The sequence below is a fragment of the Anser cygnoides genome, chromosome 2, assembly GCF_040182565.1.
Source record: "Anser cygnoides isolate HZ-2024a breed goose chromosome 2, Taihu_goose_T2T_genome, whole genome shotgun sequence".
Classification (NCBI taxonomy): Eukaryota; Metazoa; Chordata; class Aves; order Anseriformes; family Anatidae; genus Anser; species Anser cygnoides.
In genome coordinates, this window is record NC_089874.1 from 114,720,923 (window position 1) to 114,741,153 (window position 20,231).

Genomic DNA, 20,231 nt, shown 5'->3' on the forward strand with positions numbered 1-20,231 from the left:
GGTGCCACAGAGCATCATCTCGCAGTGTGCACCACGTCCAGTTCTGCTACCCGTGTCAGAAGAGAGAGTGAGGGATGTGAAGGGAACAGATCTGGCAGAGCAGTGGGGGATCCCAGTAGTTGGTGCTAGACCCAACTCACTAAATAGTATCCTGTTGAAATATGCCAATAATTATACACAGAAGATGTGCGGTGACTCCTCTGGCAACCAACATGTCAAGTGTATGGGCATGAAATTGTTGAAACTGCCAAAGGAGACAAACAAATAAAAGCGGAAAACAGTGAATATTACCCTAAAGCACATATTGCTTTGCAGTGGGCCAGTATGCTTAGTTTTCTACCAGTACGTTTAGTTAAATGGTCATCTTCAAGAGCAGTGCCCTACTGCTACTGACCACTTCATGGGTCCTGACACAATGGGATTCCAGATCTTGGTGGTCCTTTAGGTACTACAAGAGCAATAACAACAATGCTGCTTTCAAAGGAAAAAGACAAGACACAAGCACGCTCACACGTAATGGTAAACTGAATTTATTTCCTTTTGGAAAACAATTCCAGTAATCTCCAGGTTCAGACCGCAGAGTAAACATTAATAACAGTAACATACAGGTTAGTTCAACTGATTCAAGAATTTGGCTGTGTGAAATCATTAAGGAAAGTCTTGAACACTCAAAGCTTCAAATGGTATCCAGAAAAAAAAATTCTTTGACAATCTACATAACAACTATTGCATATATGGTAATGCTATCTGTCATATCGCAAGGCTTACAAATATATATACGGGCCTTATTCAACTGTGGGTTCCTGCTCTGTGAGAAAGAGTCTCTTCATATTTTTGCAAGAATCTTCAGCAATAAAAAATAGTCTTGGATTCATCCGTTTGTATACCAAAAGAGAGAGATTTCTAGACCGAAGTTTAAACAAAAGGAAGGCCAAACAGAGCTGTAATGGAACATAGCTATTACCTTCTCCCTCCTCCTTGAAAATGACACTTTTTCTTAAGCTATTTTTTCCCCTCACACAGTATTATTATTATTTTTATCCTTCTTGAATAGGGCCCAAGTCCACTTGTCTTTATAAGACCATTTTAGTATCAGACAACATAATACATGTGCAACACTTTATATACAGGAAGTCTATCCGGTGCTCAAAAGTTCAAACACATGAACATCCAACAGTTTCGATAATACAAGTTTTATGGTACAATACAATGTTTCTGAATAATATACATTAACAATGAAAGATTCGTGCAAAGAGTAAAACGTGTTCCCTTTTTGTGCCACAAAGAATCCTCTGGAAGAGATGGGCCTTGCACTAACTGCTATGCTGGGTCATCGTATGATTCTGTAACAAAACAAAAAGAGACAGCTTAGTCACAGGATAGGCATTTCTACCAACATCACACAAAATAATGTATTGGAAAGAAAATATCTTTGACTCCTCCCTGCTTTAAAGCAGCCAGAAGAAGTGTCTTTTCTCAAAGAAAAGACCCCAGCTGTTTCACACCGCTTTTCTTTCCATAGGTCACCAGAAAGCAAACACACTGTCTCCAGGTACGTTTGGGCAGACCTGCCCCAGGGAAACTGCACACCAGTCCTGTGGTTCTGGTGTCTGCTTACATATGCCTGATGGTTTATATGTTATGCAAATGAGAAGTGTGTTTATTTTGCAGAAAAGGCCTTGCTGTTTATAAATCAAACCAAACCAAAGCAAAGCAAACAAACAAACAAAAAAACACGCTAAATGGACAGTGCTTCCTAGACTGTGGCATCACTTCAAATATTTTATTACGTTAAAACTTATTTCCCCTTAATAGTGTAGCACGGTATATTCTGGCCAAGAGTCATTCTGTGCCTAGCAGAGAGATCAAAGGCCGATGAGAAAACAGGAGGGGCTGCCACAGCCCTTCCATCAGTCTCCAAAAACCACCAATATTTTTCCTCAAGTGAATGCAGTGCCTTATGCGAGGTGGCACAACATGGACCTTGGAACCTGCAGTTCTCCTTTCCCATATGGGTAGCGAACAAATGCAGCAGCAAACACACGTATCTCCCTCTTTCCTACCGCTGCCCTAATCTAGTCGACCACTTTTAGGGATGAGATGCTATTTCAATGCCTGCATTGGCTCAGATCCTACACAAGCACTGAGCTAAAAGCAAGGAGCCAATCCAGTGCATGTTAAGTCTTCTCCAAAGTAAACTGATCTTCAGAAAATGGACTAAGTCTGTGAATGCTGCTTCCAAATAACAGAACAGCCACTGATTAATGATGAATTTTGCCCTGCTTAATCTGCACCAGACTTGTGCCATTGACCCAGAGGGGATGGGATGGATGGCACGTCCCATAGTTGGGTCTCAGCTCGTCCTGTCCCCTCTCTCTGCTTTATCAGCTTAATCTGTCTTCAAATCCCTTTGGACTAGTGCACTTCAGGATGAACTTGTTCCCCGAAGGCTGTCAACATTTTCGGTGAAGTGAACATCTACTGAAGCATACCTTTCAGAGCCACCCATGAAAAGGCACACAGAAACAGCCTTGGCAAAACAAATGTGAAATCCAGCATGACTGCAAACCAGTCTGATAGCTCTCCCCCTTCCTTTCTCTCCCTAAACTGTGCACGCACACAAACAATAGTTCATGGGACATTTGGCAAGGAAAGGATCTTACAGTAAGACTAAGGAATTTTTAATGTAGTGCCCTTCTCAAGATTAAAGGAAAATGACCCAGTGACACTCAAAGATGCAGTTTCCAGATGTGAATGCAAAATGATTTAATGCTGATGGCAGGAATTCCAGACAATCCAAGGCCAGAGTGTTAAAAAAATACACTCTACCACTTGATTTCATCTAGCTTCTTATCCTTCACATAAAGTCATTTCAAAATGCTGTAAAGCAGTGGCAATACACTGCAGACTAAAATGTTGGCTGGTGTCAGGTAATGGGCTCTGACTTGAAACCACAAAAGCAAGGAAATTAAGAGTTAAGCCTGACCGTAGGCCCTTTTGTCATCCTGTTGTGCCCATTTATTTCAGCACTTATGGCATAACACCATGGGCTTATTGGAGACCCTGCAGTACCTAGAAACCGCAGGACAGGTTAAATATGGGGTAGCAGCCTGAATGCCGATTTCTCCTTTGATCCTGAGCAGGTGAAGTCATATACCAGTTGTTACATTGCAGAGAGATATTTGGGGGGGTGCCTTTTGTTTCTAATCTGCTGAAAGCAAGCATGTCAGTCATTCCCATTTTAATTTCTTTCCACTGCCTGAACAGTGCATGATCAGTGTGGGGCTGGACGAACAGTCGCATATAGAGCAGCCGAAAAGTGTTTTAGATGTGTAGGCATAACTCTGGCTGCAATGACATTTTTAATTAAAAAATAAAAAGGCCCAAATGAGAGGAAGGCAAACTAAAGCACGACTTAAGGCCTGTCCTGCCCCAGCTCTTGGTGTCCCCGACTCCCATGCCCTGATGCAAAATGGGATTCCCTTGATACAGTGAAGAGGCAATAGAAGAAACCAAGTGCTGCAGAGAAAAGCAAGGCAGGGCAGGATACAAACATTATGAAATCCTTTGAGCAGCTCGGGCCTCAAAAAGGCAAATGTACTTATTATAAACAGTCAAAACACAACATGCTTTCCAAAGTAATTAAGGCTCCCCAAACGTGAGGGACTAGGGAGAAATACCTATTTGGCTGAGTGGCAAAAAATACCAAGTGGAAGCACTTCAGAAGCATAACATTGACAAGGCAAGCAGGCAAAGGATGGAAGGAGAGAGATAAGAAAAGAAAGAAAATTCTGTAACCCCACGGAGAGCCATATTCTACTCCACCAAAAGCCATCTATTGGAGACCCCATGTCTAAGTGACTGAAAATTGCAAACATTAATCCCAGTTATGAACTGTTGTTGTTTTTATGAGGGGTGTTGTGTTTAAAAATTTAGGGCAAAAATCCTCCTCCATTATCCGCACAGCGGATCTTGACTGCGATGCTCTCTCTTCCTCGCGGGCGGCGAGCTCCCCGCCTCCCCGGCAGTGGGAGCGCCCGCGGGTGGGGAAAGCCAAATTTGGAGCCCCTGCCGGCAGGGATGCGGCCGGGACACGGGAGCATGGGCACCCAGGGAGAGCACGAAATTACAGTCGAGATCCCCTGTGTGGCTCTGAGAGCACGCTGCCCTTCACTAAAAGTACACTGCACGAGCTCAAAATGCGCCTCTGCCGGAAACTTCAAAATAGTTTTGCCTGAGTTTGGAGCAATTACTGCATCCATTTGCCAAAGAGAAATCTTTAACGAAGTACACGAGATATCATGTGCTTCCCTACTTAATATCCCCCAAATTTGATTGCATATAAACACATCTGCTTAATTATGAGGTAGTCTCCCTGTGAAGCAAAAATTTCAATTTCCTACTCAAGCAATGGAAAGGGAAAATATTTTTTGTTAACGTAATCCTTCCTGGACCTCAGCAATAGCTGCATTAACATTTCCAAGAGCTACAATTTCATGAGGAGAACCTAGTTTGCAAATAAAAATGCAAGCTTTGCATGCACAAAATGGAGGAACAGTGAAGCAGAAGGTCTGTGTGTCACTGCATTTGTTACTGTGTTAGACACAGACCCAGCCAGGAAAGCTGTCTGACCTCCCCAGTTTCTCTGTCTTGGTATTATCTGAAAAGCAGGTATATTACCTGGGAGAACCCAAATTCAACATATTTCTCATAAAAAATAAACTCTTTAAATGAGTTTGTCCTGTTCCTATACCTATATGTTAGCAGAACCCAGAATCCCAACTGTTACGTGAGCTGTTATAAAATTATATGCCACCACTTTTCTAGATGAAAATGCTTTGAGATATCTTTGTTGTTAGTGCTAAGGAACTAGAAAAAATGCACAGATTTCATTATAACACTGGGTGGAAGAATCTTCTCTGCAAAAAAAAAAAAAATGTAAAAAGGTTTCTTTGCAGAAATGCTCGGGACAAAAGAGGTAATATTTTTGGTTGTTTGATGTATGTCTTTATGTCTTTGTGTTTTGGAAAGAACATGAGATGTATTAGCTAGTAAAAAGTTCCCACCCAAAGAATCAAAATTAACGAAGAAAAAAATATCCACAGATAACCACAGACACTATGCCATCAGAATTTTTAATGCGAACTGTGGTTGCATTCGATTTAAATGGGACTTGTGCTTCTTATGACTAGATGAAGCAAGACACGGTTGTACCAGACAAACAGTGCAAAGAGGGTACAAGTGAAGAAATAGAAAGATGAAATGTAGATGTATTATTTCAACAGATGGTAACGGTACCACAGCAGCATGTTATTTTTTCCTTAGTTCAAGAACACAAACATGAGTAATCAATCATCACTGATTAAGTAATTATGGTACCCTACATGTTATCACTTATCTGGAATCCTTTACCCGTGTACATTATGGATCACCTAGTTTTTTTGTTTGTTTGTTTGTTTTTCATTCAAAGAAAACCCACAAACCTGAACCCTACTGCACTGCAATACAGTTCCAGGTTGTAAAACAGAACTCTCTACATTACTGTCAACCTTTAAGCACTACAATTTTTATTTATTTATTTATTTTTTTAACAAAAGCAATTGGTTTCCAACAGGCTGGATAATAAGTCTTTTGACCTGCATTCTTCTCTGACCCATTAAGGTCACCCCTGTGCTCGGGCATATAGCTGACTTAGGAAATGCCTGCAAGTCCTGCATTTCATCTCCTGCCCACTCAAAATAAAGCTTTCTTTAAATGTGTCTGTACGGGTCCCTGAAGACCAGGGAAGCATCCCTGTAGTGGGCAATAGAGGGACAGAAGCTTCTGCCTTTATTAATGAATGCAGACCATTATGAGTCTGGCTGGCTCCTGCACTGTTCCCAGAAGCATATACTGTACGTGACTTAAAATGCTAGAATATTGACACAAAGCGAGCTGGGCACCCCTAAGGAAAATTACTCCTTGGATATAATGTAGGCTCGTAACAGCTATTAGAGTACAAAATAAAACCCTCCGGGATCAAACTGACATATACCGCATTCTACCTACTCCTCAAACATTAGAAGAATTTCTTTGTGAAGGCATTCTCAAGGACAGCATTAAACTGACTTTTGTAGCAATCTGCACCAGCTTTTTGGCTTACAGCTTTTAGTACTAAATCTCTAGTTTGAATCAATATAAGTACTATATCTTCCACATTAATCAATACATTTGGTTCAATACACGTTCTATTAAATTATACTTTCTAATCAAGATTTTCTGCTTCTCTTCCCTTCTTTTTATTCCAAACTTCTTACCCTGTACCATACTTTTCAAACTGTCTGCAGCTAGTAAGGGGACGCTGGATTTTCCAGAGCTGGAGGGGGAGAAAGAAAAGCTGGTGGAAAAGGCAAGCCCAGCAAAACCTTAAGTGCAGCTGTAATGACGAATCACAAATTCAGTTTCACAGAGTCAACATGGTTTCCAGAACTTCAGTCTGAAGCCTCATTACTTAGCCGATTGCCATGATATAAGACCTCTTCTGCAGAAAGCTCTGCGTTGGGAAGTGGTGAAATACTACATCATGTGGAAAGGAGCGTGGGGGAGGAGGGGACAGGGGTAGAGCAAATAAATGGAACTTATTCAGATGTAACTACAACTTTAAGAAAAATCTCAGTAAAGACCGATTTTTATACCCTTTCCTCAAACTTGTGCTGTTTCAGTGCTGCAGTGCACAGTTTCTTGTCAAAGCCCCATTGTATTGTGGCAGTGTTCTTTCCTGGTAAACTGTAATATGATTATACCCAAGTCTAAATTGATGAGATATTTAGATTTGTGAGATACTAAGATTAAATACACGCTATAAATTAAGATGTAAAAAGATATAATTTAGTCCAAGTCTTCAGGGATATTTGAAACATTTGGATAGAAGATCTCTCTAGCAATCTGAGTGATGTACACAGTTACAGCAAATGACTTTTCCACACCTGTGTTAGGTTTGGTGGAATGTGGTTATTCTTCATACACAGAGAATATGAAATGCAGTGTCAAAATGATAAACACATATATTGCAGACATTTGCCACAGTCTTACAGATCACAAACACTACGCTGATGTCCTTGCTTACAGTTTCTCTTTCTTTTCTCCATATAATCACTATGGACCTGCAGAGAAACTGTTGCAGTTTCTTTTGACATTTAACATCATCGTACTCAGCTCACAATAGCATCTTATAATCCTTTCTAGATGACACTATGTGTCATCATTAAAGAAAAAGGTAAAATAGCATAATAAAAGAGAAGAACAAGAATTTACAGAATTTAAAGACAGAAAAGACCCATTAGGGCGTTTTCTCCACCCACCTTGCCAATGTTGCATTACTGCCTATAGTATAATTTCAAGTGTTTTGCCCAGTCCAATTTTAATTAGAGCTTCCAATGCTCCTCTTGGGAAGCTGTTTCACAGCTTCACAGACCTCAGGGTTAGGATTTTTTTTTCCTGATGTTCATCCCAGGAGAGGAAGAGGCTCAGCCAGCCCCAAATCACACACAAAACCAGAGCTGCATAGTCAGGAGCTGATTTCAGTAGAATATCTGGTCCGTTTTAAAGCATCTGAATACAGTAAACTTGCTTTCAATGCCCCAAAACATTAAGGCCCCCCTCCACTGCTATTGCATGCAATTAAGATGATTCTGTCATGTGGGCTTCTTGGGTTCAGCTGCAATACAGGTAAATGTGTATTAAAGGTGGGGTTTAGCTGTGTTCCCACAGTGAGAACAATCCCCTCCACTGTTCACCTCCACCAAATGTATTAACTGAAGGATTTAACCCTGATACAGGGACATATCTAGATCCATTCAATGCTGTAGTCTTTAGTTGTACTGACAATGAGCCAGTCTATAAACAATTCTGTATTTTTCACGTAGATGAAATACAAAGAGCAACTTCATCTGAAACTCATCATCGGATGATGTGACCATAGATTACTGCCCCCTCAAGTCCCTTTATTCCTTTCATAAAACATGAGCCATAAGAAATTAAATCATTATATCTGAAATCTTGGAATTAACAGATGTTTCTAATGTGTCTGATTGAGGAAATTACGTTGTTTCTGAGACAAAAATGAACATATATTCAGAATTCAACACCTATCCTGAGTGAATGAGGAAGCTGGAAAGGAGATGATGTCTGATAGTTTTTCAAAGGTAGGAAGCTAAATGAAGACTTTGAAGTTCTAGAGAGGAAATAAAACTCCAGGCAAGGTGTGCCTGCCACCAGCATCTTCAGTACTACAGTGCAGCTGACAGAGCAGAAGGAGTATAGATGAATTTTTAAATGCACTAACATAGACGTGGAGTTTCATTCAGACTCAGTATGACCATCAGCATAGACCTAACAAAACACAATCTCCAAAACTTGAGATTCCCAAGGAAAGAAGTATTTGATCTGAACTAAAACAGAGCTATTTCCACAACAAAGAAGGAGCCAAATCCCAAGAGAAACTATGTGCCCATAAATATCACTTATCTATGCATAAATACTACTTATGTGTGGTGAGTTTATGTTTACCAGCCTTTGAGACCCAGCTCTGTTCTCAGACACGATGGCCACTTAACTGGTCATCTCAGGTCATGACTGACCACTGTTCACAACGATAATTTAGGAAAGTCTACACTGAACTACAGTTATTCATATAAATTAGTTCACGTAAGCTATGTGATTTGATATGATATTATATTAATGTTTCTGAAATGACATGACTGCTAATCAGATCGTTCACTTAATCGTGTCTATGGAAAAGTCTCAGTATTCTGGTTCTTCTACTCAAACATTTCCAGCTGGACCACAGAAAACAAAATCATAAAAAAAACTCTAACTGGATAGTATGTTCTCAGGGATGCAAACTGGAAACTAAAAAACAAACAAACAAAACCTGATACCGATTTTTCTTCAGAGACTTACATTAAGTCAGTAGTAAAATGCCAGCAATTCCCTTTTGGATTGATTATTACATGAGAGTACATACACCACAGATTTTCTGTGTGGAAAAGAATGACATATTTTTAGGTACAGCAAATAAGACCTTCATCGTTGTTACCAGAAGTGAACTGAGGTAAACAAAAGTATCCGTTCACCATCCTTGCACCTTCCTCAATATGAGTGTTGGCAGGGGCTACTGGTTAAGCCCCTGACATAAATCAGAGTAGCTCCAACGCTGCTTTAACCTACAGTGCCAGGTAATAGTCTTCCACAGGCCTCCCTTACACTATTTGGTGTTTATTGAAATGCAACGGAACTTACAACAACCTCTCCATTCTGGGCAAGGCATGTTTGGATGTATGGCAAAATTACCGCTATAAATGATGGTGATAAGAGAGAGGGAAATAGTTAGGACGGGTTCACAGGAATTTATCAAAACTGGGAAAAAACTCCGTTCTATTATGCTGTGAAGTGGCTGTATTGCTAATCAGGATCCAAGCCTACATGTTGTTTGTAGAAAAACAAGGCTTTTGTGATGCTGTAAATGTTTTAAATTAATACACACGCATCCTACCCCAATAAGAAAATTGTTCACTAAGTGGGAATAAAAGCTTAAACAAAAAATGCAAAAGGAGGCACTTCTGAGAAATATATCAAAAGTCTTATTACTTTAGAATATGATTACGATTACCCTGGTATAAATTAAGAGAAACTCCACTGAAAGCAAGGGAGTTACAAGATAGGGACGAGTATGAACAGAGCCAGGGCTGTGGAGTTTAAAGCAAAATGAATATTGCTCATCTACTGATTGCTTCTTGCTCACCCTCTGCAGAGGGGACAGGCAGAAGTCTCTTCACCACGTCAGACACAGTCAGGCAAAGAGCAAGCTGAATGAATCCTGGTTTATCTGCAGCTGCTGTGGAGCAGAGTAGCTGAGGACAAAAAGCTTTGATATGCAACACCGCCTAGTAAGATATTCAGGGATTGGGTCAGTGTTTTACAAACAGATGTGTTCAATGGCTAGTTGTTGCTCTGCTTTATTTTTTTTCTTTGTTATGTTTAATTTATCATGCTGGTGCTTTCTAAACTACAACATCTGTAAACAAGTTTGGATTTGACCTCCCTCCCATTTTACATCCACGAGTGGTACTCCTACTTTGTGCTCTAATTTTAGACCCCTTGAAGACAAACGAATCGGTGGAAAAGAGAGACAGGTGTAAAACAAACATACAAACAAACAAACAAACACAAAAAGCCCTTGGTCTGACAATATGTGTTCATCTTACGTGAACACAAATTTACCTAGCTGGGAGTGAGGCACTGGCTCCTGGAACTGAAGCTATGCTATGTACAGATTCCTTTATAGGTCAAACCCAATTAAACAAACTACTGCTAAATATTTAACAGCTCAGTGCAGTAATTAGTGACAAATAATGGAAGCTTAAATTGATAATTGCACAGAAACGTCCTCTTGGAAACATGACATGTTTCTTGCTCCTCCTGTTTATCTCACACTCAGTGAATCCTGGTAGGTCTTTTCAGGGATTAAAGTGACAAAGGAACCTGTATTTTACACACATCTGTTCAGTTAGCGGTGCAGTTTGCTAGGACATGTGAGCAGGAAACTTCCAAGTGGATCTTTTTCTTCTCAAATTCCCATTCTGGGCTCTCTGTCTTGAAGCAGAGTAGCTGCTGGATCAAGTGAATTGATTTCAAACCTTAAACCAACCAGCAGCTCCAGAATTTCAGCTCTTGTCCATAGGATTCAAAAGGTCACCCAATTAAGATGGGGAAGCACACAGAGCTGTGATTTATATGCAAAGGGCAACCTTTAAAACAATGATCCTTCCCTGTTTTCCACAGGTGCATGTACAAGAATTCCTTTGAACAAAATTACAAGTGAAATTACAACTTTCTTGACACAGCCTGAAAGGAAAGCGCTGTAACTTGTCTGCACTCTTATTATACGGGCGGACGCATCCCACACTTGTATCGATCGCCCGGTTCACCTCCCTACCTTGTGACATAATGCTGGGTATTGTGCTTATCAGGTGACAAAGGGACAGGCTGGAATTTGGATTCCCTGCACATTGCCAGCCAGTGCGTGCTGCCTTGTACAACAGCACTCAGCACACGGGAGGTTATGGATCAGCCCAGGATTAACACAAAGTGACTAACACAGCTTTCACTCAGCGAAAAGCAAATCCCGAACCAGCCCAGGTTTCAAATCACCAAACCCAGCTTTTCTGAACAAAAATCAGACCTGGTAGATATCTGGCATATATACACCCAATTAAGATGGAGCATGTAAGCAGACTGGTATGTATTTTGGATGCAGAAATCAGAACCACAGGTGAAAACGTGTCCCCTCATCTGCGGTATGTCAATTTTAAAATGTGTAGAAAAGAAAAGGAAAGCTAGCTCTCCTCCTCTTGGAAATGCTGATGATCAGACCCAGACTCACTTGCACATTGATGCATCTTTTTCCTTCACAACAGTATGTAATGAAATCCAGATCGAGCAGGTTTGATGGTAACGACCAAAGATTCCTGAGCTGATAAGCAGAGGTCCCATTGCTCTCAGACTGACTTCCTTCACAGCTGGTCACTATGCCAGACCACACAGTGGGCTTGGACATCTTATTGTCCTTACTCCTACAGCTCTTTAAACAATGAGCAGTGGGAACTGGGGCAGTGGTTATGTGACAGGCTTGGTATGAATATGAACTACAAATACACTTGTTTGTAAAGAAAATAGGGACCATTTTTGTCCCTTCATAGACAGACAGTTAAGAACTCTCTATAGAAATGTTGTGCTCCTAGAATGACCCCATTAGAGTTCTCTCCTTTTCAGCCTAAGAGATTCCGTGCTGTGAAGGTGATTTTGAGACCAGAATGCTACCGTGCCCTTCAAAAAGTCACTACTTCTCTCAATTTTTTAAGGACATACACTGTAAATCAATAAATCTGGAGCATTTACTGACATGTGGTACCAGAACAATAAAATTTTATGTTTGTCATTGTGGTTATTGGTTGTAAAACAAAGAAGTCTGGATTCTCTATTGTCTTCTGTTTTGTTGTTATTTGCATCCGTGTAAAGAAGTGTGAAATATGACCACAGCTAAATGGGAAGAATTTTACTCTCACTTTTGCCTCTTTTCAGAACCTATACAAGGGGCAAGACAGCGAAGTCTTACCCCCTTGTAAGTCCAAGGCATACAGCACACATTTAGTACTCCCTCCCGACACGTACTGCACAAAGAAGCATCCTTCTATGCCTTTTTTTCCCATCCTCCCCACGAGGCGAGAAGTATCCTCCTCCCAAATGCCATTCTTGGAGGTTGGTCATCCTGTGTCCTGTCACACAGCTGGCCAGTGACACGTTGCAAGTCAGACGTGTCATTAGAGCCAGCCTCGACCCCGCACTGACAGGCGAAGAAGTGCCCCCCTCACCCCTGGGCCTGGCTGGCGGTGCCGTGGCACTCCTGCCTCCCTGGCTGTCTCCTGCTGGGGAGGCCAGCCTGGTGCAGCTGCCGCTCGCAGCACCCCTTGCTGCCCGTTAGGGCTGGTTTTTAGCCTGGCAATCTCATGATCAAGTGAAAAGGATCACGCTGAGGAGGGAAAATGACTGGAGACGACACTTATTTGCTGCCTGTGTTTAGTGCCGAGCTGTCTGAAATACCGAACTTTAATTCCTTTACAAAAAGATGTGCTGTAGCTATGGTGAGGCTAATCTATAACCCTCGCAGTCTTATATAATTTGCTACTCCAAGTTAATTTTAATTCATTACAATAAAACCCACCTAATTAAAATAACTCTTTAAAGTGAAGTATTAGCTTGATCCCAGGGAAAAAAAAAGCCGAATCTTCTCATCAGAGGGCGATTCATCACACGGCAGTGCACGCTTACAGAAATGCAAAGGTAAAGCGATAAACAAGTACCCACAGCAGCGGGGCCAGGCGGAAAGGGGCAGGCAACAGGAGGCCTGCTCTCCCATCAGCGCTCCGAGGAACCTGCCACACAGAAGTGGCACTTACTCTAATTTAAAGCTCTCGCAGTTACTTCACCTTGGCAAAATTTATAAACTAATAACTTGAGTAAACAGACCGGCGCTGCAAACAGGAAAATAAAACCAATGCAAAGACTCAGGCCCACAGAGGAAGCAGCTTTCCCAGAAAGTTACTGTCTTCAACAATAAGATAAAACATTTGTTTGGGGGCTACTCTTCTAGTCCCTGAAGTTCAATAACTGTTCCGCGTTGTAGCATTAGCATCAGCAAGATCTGCACTGCCACTTCACTGTGGTCTGTATTCTATTCTCCCTGCAAATCTCCTCAGCATCTTAAGGCATTTTACAAATCGGTATGCTCGTCTTCTGGTCAGCTCAACCGAAGAAATACTTCTGGATGTGAAAGAGCCTGCTCTGGGGCTTTGGCTTTCCCTTAAAATGTTGTTAAATTGTCAGGTAATCTGCTTTCAAAGTGCCAGTTCTAAAACATACTAATATTTGCAATTAAAGCTCACAGTCTTTCAGGTTTCTGCTAGTTTTTGTTTCTCAGTAACTATTAAAAATTACAAAAATGTAGTGTTTTCCATTTACATGCACAAAGAAGAAGAAAACCAGAAAGCAATTACAAGGGTTAAGCAGCAAGTCTATGGAATACATGCAGAACAATATTGGAATTTTTTTTTTTGTGTGTGTGTTATATCCTAAAACACACCACTGTGTAGAAAGTTCTTTTCAAATCAAAGCACTACTACAGTAAAACAACTGCAGGCAACGTTTCTGAGCCACGACGCAGTTTGTGTCAGAACGCTCATCACTTCAGGCTGACCTGTCAAACTATCTTTGGGAACACGATAAAAAGGCAAATCTGCAAGTTGGTAAGAAACTTTTGAATGATAAAAAGTATGCGCTGCTCACAAACTACAGAAAATAATGCTGTGCAGCGCCAGCCGAGCCGCACTGATGCTTACAGCAGATGTCTGCCCCTTCCTACTGCTTACAGGCACACCTGCTCGGGCTGTGCTCCTAAGACTACTGTGAGGGAGTCAATGTTGTGAAGCTCCAACAGAAGAAACCAAACAAAAAATTAGGGCTCATTTGAGTGATGTGGAGAAGAGATCAGGATTTAGTACTATACACAGGTACCTGCTATCAGCAGTCACGCTATACTATAAATTACACGTGGATGAGGCTGGTAAGATGACATTTTTGAACCTTGAGAGGCAATTTCTGGTGCTTACATTTTCAGGAGATTCTCAGCACCCTGCAGAATCTGACCCCTGAATCCAACCCCCATACTTGGGTGGCCCAGTAGGGTCTCAAGATGCCTTGTTTTAGGCATCAGGGATTGAAATTTTGGCCACAGGGCTTTTCCAGAAACTAACACAGTTGTCAAACAGTCTACGGAGCTCACCAGAGAATCATTTTGAAGGATTTTGGAATCACCACTTTTCTGAGATATATTTCTCTATTAAGTTCTGCAGAACAGTCCAACATCTGCAGAGACTTACCATTCTCTGATAAATTTTTGTCATTTTCAGACTAATTCCTATACAACCACCATATATATTTTTTTAAATCCTTGTGGCCTAAACATTCAAATCTTGGGCCAGCTCAGTCCTCAGTGCACATTAAAGCATTCATAAGGCTGCCCGACCTTATGCCAGCCTGTAATAGCCCCCGAGGGATTTATATATCAATTAAAAAACCCTGGAATTCATTGGAGTCTGAGACGTGCCTGCAAGGACCAAAAGGGAGTGATACAGAACCAGCTAGCAAAATAAACAGGAATTGCTGCATACTAAGGGAATCCTTGGCTGCCTGACTAAAGGTGCCTTTTATACTGGCAGGGGATGCAAATTGGAGCCCGAGGATCCGCACTTTCATTTTCAAAGCACTTTGCAAACATCAACCACTTCACCTTCACACCATTGCTTGGAGGGAAGTAAATATGTGCAGTTCCAGCATCTTCTGTTTTCTGGAGGTGCAAAGAAGCACCCAGCATTTTTTTACAGGCACAGTCTGTGTTCACACACAAAAGGGAGCTTTTGACAACCTCTTCCTTTGTGGGCAAATGAGTTTCCCAAGGCCACCAGGGGAATTAGTGGCAGAAAAGGGATTAGTAGAGAGATCCTGCTATCCAGCCTGGTGCTCAGTCCGCCCTGCCTCTCCTGGAAGACACCAAGGCAATTCGGTGCATCCCAGCCATACGCTGCGTTGCTGTACAGGGCAGATTACTGCATGTCATCCTTTATAATCTCTCCTTTAAGAGGGAGTCTACCCGCTTCCCGCGCGTCCCCCCTCTGCTTCCCCCCGCAGATGGTGGCAAGGTTAGAGACAAGTTGTTTTCTCAAGGCTGAGATTAAAAATGGCTCTGTGTTTTGCTAAGCATTCCTCTGAAGCCTGGGCAGCGCGTGCGTGTGTGTCTGAGAACGACCCCAGTGAAAGGGAGGAATGAGAGATGCTAAACAATGCTGCACAAAGTTGCAGACTGTTCGGCTACAGGCCAGAAAATGAATCCAATTTTTCATTCTGTCATTATAAATATTTCAGTGCAAATGGTACTGATTTTCTGCAACTGTGGTTAAGCAAAGGGCCTCCGAGTGAATATTTAAGAAAAAAAAAAAAAAAGGAAAAGGAGAAGAAGGATAAAGGAAAAAAAAAAAAAGAAGAAAGAGAAAGAAGAGGGAGGGGGGAAATTAAGGTTAGCAACCAATTAATTTCAAACTTCAACAGCAAAAAAATCTGGAAAAATTTCTATAGCGATGTAGTGTATGTGACTCCAAGAAGGAAGAAAAAAAACATTTACTCTGCTCTTCTTCTGACAGTTTCTCATAAAATATCTGCAGTCCATCTATCTTTTAGTACTCCAGGCTCCTCTGGAGAGCAGAAAATAGTAGTTTAAAGCTCACTTCAGTGCCAGTCTGCGGGAGATTGCTTTCCACAGGACCCCTGCTGATGGAGGCCTAGGGGAAGAGGCCCAGGAGTTATTCAATCAGTCCAAGGCTCTGGGGCGGCTGGGGGTCCGCTGAGGGCTGATTATAAAGCTGCCCTCCTGTTGCCTGCCTCCGAACAGAACGAAATGAGCAGCCTCTTGCTGAGCAGATTCTGCAAGAAGGAATTTCACCTGTCACGGAGTTTGTCAGAATTTCAGGATTTATCTTGGTGCAAAATTAATAAAATACCAACTAGGATTTCAGCCTGACTACTCAGCTGTGTCATCTCAAAGTGATCTTTCACCTAAGAAAACCTGGACACGGAGCTACTGAAGTCATCCTTGCCCTACTTTTGCTCTGGAACTTCAGCAGGATGCTATGACTGAATAACAAAACCATCAGATGTGGGTTTCCTGACTATTACACCAAACGTCAAGCACTGGGTGGGTGCTACTGTCCTAACGCGCGACCTTCCACCTCACTTCTGTGCTTCCCGAATCTCCCTGGAATAAGCTAGGAATCTGAAATATAAAAAGATCATTTCTGTAGTTTATAACCTAGTAGGTCCCTTATGGCAGCACATCTGTTAAGTTCATATGCTGGTATTCCAGGTCTGGATTTGATTTATAAGTTTTAAAGGAGTACAAACAACAGACTACATAAGATTACATTCAGCGAAACCCTGCAAATTAATATTGCTGTGACAGTCAAGTACATGGTCCTTTAACCATATTCTGAGTCTAATATCTATCCTTGCAGTAAAGTGCCAGGTTGATAAAGCATCATCTCAAGCTTCTGTGAACAGAGTTCAGCTCTTTCTAAGCTAGACAGTCTCACCGGTCTTCTGACAGTGCCTTACAGCAATAATAATAATAAAAAATCTTCGTATACTACCTATTTAAGTAAGATTGTGCTAGCTTATAGCACTTGGTCACATGAATTTCAAGTCTCAGGTAGCATAGAAGCAATTAACTTGCAGCCTGCAAGAGAGCTTTTCTGTTAAAAGGGGAGATCAACTTGTAGAAAATAAAATTGTTGCCAGCTACGCTAGCTGATAGGTAAATAAATATTATTGAATTTACAATGCCATTGGTTCAAATCATGACACGGAAAAACAGAGATCCACTGTACCAAGAAAGAGCAAAATATGCCCAGATTGGGAAGAAAGATGCCATTAATAGCTCTTACTCTACATTGTGGAAATTTCTGTACCCTGTTCAAAGCTGTTTGCTGTCTGAAGTAACAAATTTACCTTTCGATCTGCTCGTCAGCATTTTCGAGGGAGAGCTTAAAACAAACGGTAACACATCCCTTTCTTACCTCCTCACCCTTTAAATGACAATTCAACATTAATACACATCATAAAGCCACCTTTACCAGGCAGTAGTAGTCTGACAGTTTTAACACCAAGAGATCTCACAGCAAAGAGAGAGAGAAAGCACGCAAGTGGATGCACAGATGGTGGGAGGGGACACAGGGTGCTCTCAGCAGGCTACAGTAGAGATGCATTAACTCCACAGAGGGATAAGGGCTTCCCACCAGTACAGTCATGAATTATAACTGAGCATGGGAGTGAGTTCTTAGTGCCTGTCTCACAGCAAATATACTGTTCCATTTTCCTGCACAGTCACCTTTCACCTTTACAAACTCAAAGCAAAGCAAAATGCACCACTAATATTAACAGTAGCTCGGTTGCTTTATATTACACAGCACACATCTATCTGTACACACAAAGTATGGAGGGGAGCAGAGCATCCGCTGACACAGAGTACCCCCAAGCTGATTTACACACCCACGATCGGTGCCTATGCCTAGCGATTCTGCTGCAAAATGAGGCTGTAACAATGCAGACAAACAACTAAAGCTGCATGTAGAAATGTGTGTAACTCAGCAGTATTGGTTCACGAGGACTGAATCATCTCTTTCCCTCTTCCCTTGTTAACGGGGTGGAGGACATTCATTTCAGCTTTGAACACAAAGGAAGCTCTACTTAAAAAAACACACCACGAAAGGCTACAAAAACACACTCTTTTTCCACCCAAAATCATATTTTAGCCTCAGCCTGATCAAAGCATGGTGAACCTGACCCTGGTAACAGGTAGGAAAACTGAACCTGAAAGCTGTTCTTCCTGGTCGGGGTTTTGTAATGAACAGCTCCAGTTGTGTAGCCATCTGCATCTGAGTCCCTTTGACTAATGTTTGGAATGGAGCAATCTAATGATGCTGATGCTCTAAGAAAAGAAAAAGAAAAAAAAAAGAAAAAGAAAGAAAACCACCACTTTTGAGCCAAGTTTGCTGTTTACTGGAGTTTCCTGGACGTGTCTCTTTATGAATCACTGACCACACCTTGTTTTTACAAACTATCTGCACCTCCTCCCTAGGGGAATTCATCCCCTCCCAACTTTCCTCCTACTCAACAAACCTATCAATGGAGAAAACTTGTTATTTTAGGCGGCTGAAAATTTGACCAATTTAAAGGATTCATTTACCATGCCTTTCACTTTCGTTTAAATCCTCAGTGCTCCTGTTCTAAATGACAGCACCGCGAGCGCTGCTTTTAAGCACTATTCATCTTGCCTACCACATCTCAGCCTTTCACACAGAAGGCTGCTCTCTCTCCAACAATGGAGCCTTACTCCTTTATAGCTGGAGGGCAGAGACTGTTACGAGCTGTAGACTTGCTGCAAATATCACAATAAAGGATACAAATGTGAATTTCTCTTAAAATACAGGTTCAGCTCTGGAGGTACCTCGCTTTAGAAAACTGTCAAGAGCAAACAATATATCTTCCTCCAAAATGCACACCAGCCACCCAGCTGAAACAGCTTTTCCAAATGATCTAACGTGTCAATGGAATCAGGACGAGTGTGAATTTTATACCTTTCTCCATTTTGTGTCTCTAATCGATATTCTACCTTCCTTCACACTTGACATACTCAGTCTTGGTTTGGCAGCATGTCTTACAGAACCTTAAAGACAAAGACTGAACATCTCCCTTCTCTCCAAATCCCTGTTTGAGAAGCGGGGCTACTGAGCTATGCTCTGTGGTGGAAGAAGGTAGGGTTAAGACTACAGATGCTGGAGGGTGGCAGGTTTGTTGCTACTGATCCCTATGCACCAAAAAACCATACAGAGGTGAGGATGCTGGGGTATACAAGGTTCATTGCAACCCTCTGCCGGCACTATGGGTGGGAATGGGGGCAGATCTCGAGCGACAAGCTTTCAGTGCTAGCGTTGTGCCATCACTCGTCGGGAATCGGCAAGACCAGTGGAGAGTGGAGCCAGGAATGAGGAGCTTATTCACGGGGACGGAGGGAGGGGGGCCAGCAGCAGGGTAGGGGGAAGGGAGGCAGATTTGCAGAACTGGCCATGAAGCTCCTCAGTACACCATAGCTGGATGCTTCATAAAGTCACACTGATGGCAGTCCCGGAGATGACCATCTGTTGTCAGCTCTGGGCCAGATGAAAGATAATATAATGGCAGCTACTGGTAGCTAACAGCAGGGCAGTTGTAGGAAGGAATGCGTCCTAGAATGAAGAAGTGGTGCTTCCTGGTTAGCACAGAAAATCAGTCATCGATATCAACTACATTAGCAAGAAATTAATGGATGGACAATTAAGAGAACTGAGCTGATCTACCAGGGAAATCATTCACATGCAAACACAGCGCTTATTTCTTCTGCTTACTCCAGGTGTATTAGCCAACTGATCTGACTAATGATGAGGTGTAGGCTGAAATGGTCAGGGCACAGATGATAAAAACTCATTTTCTGCAAAGGGCAGAATTCCATTTCTAATGATTATTTGTGGGTCAGGGAATACATTTACTGCTTTCCCTGCCCCCAGTCTACAACAAGACTCCCTGATGTTCACCGAGGTTTCTACAAGGACTGAGGTTAGAAATTGGCCTTTATGTAATAACTGAACTTCCCCTTATTACTATCATGATTTATTTTTACAAGTGTCTGATCATTATTATCAGCATCACTCAGCAGAAAAATGTTGGCCTTGTAGCCACTATTATTTCTATCTTGTTTCGTTCTTTGCCCCATAACCTCCTTCCTACTTCTCTTCTATTCCTTTGCCTTTTGTTTTCCCTCTTCTGCCTTCCTGTGTATTTTCTTTTCTGCAGCAACTTATGATTTGCTTCTTTGGACTGAATTCCTGCACACTTTGCTGTTCCATTTGCTAAAACGATCAGAAATCCTGATGTTAATGTTGGCATGTAAGATCATTGCTATGTTTCAGATTCAACACTTAAAAGACAAAGGAAAGTGAAGCTTATCCTCTCTCTGATTACCATTGTTTCCGTCTGCTTTCAGACTGGAGACA

The 20,231-nt window shown here is 41.8% G+C and overlaps 1 protein-coding gene across 7 annotated transcripts in view; it reads right to left on the reverse strand.

Annotated features, from left to right (window-relative positions):
* Nucleotides 1-514: 514 nt before the first annotated feature.
* ZNF521 (zinc finger protein 521) overlaps nt 515-20,231 on the reverse strand; it is a 231,792-nt gene continuing 212,075 nt past the window's right edge. For all 7 annotated transcript variants that reach the window (XM_066992873.1, XM_048080020.2, XM_066992875.1 and 4 more), the window contains one exon: nt 515-1,343. In XM_066992873.1, coding sequence (XP_066848974.1) covers nt 1,314-1,343 — 30 coding nt within the window. In that variant the 3' untranslated portion in view covers nt 515-1,313. The remainder of the gene's footprint in view (nt 1,344-20,231) is intronic.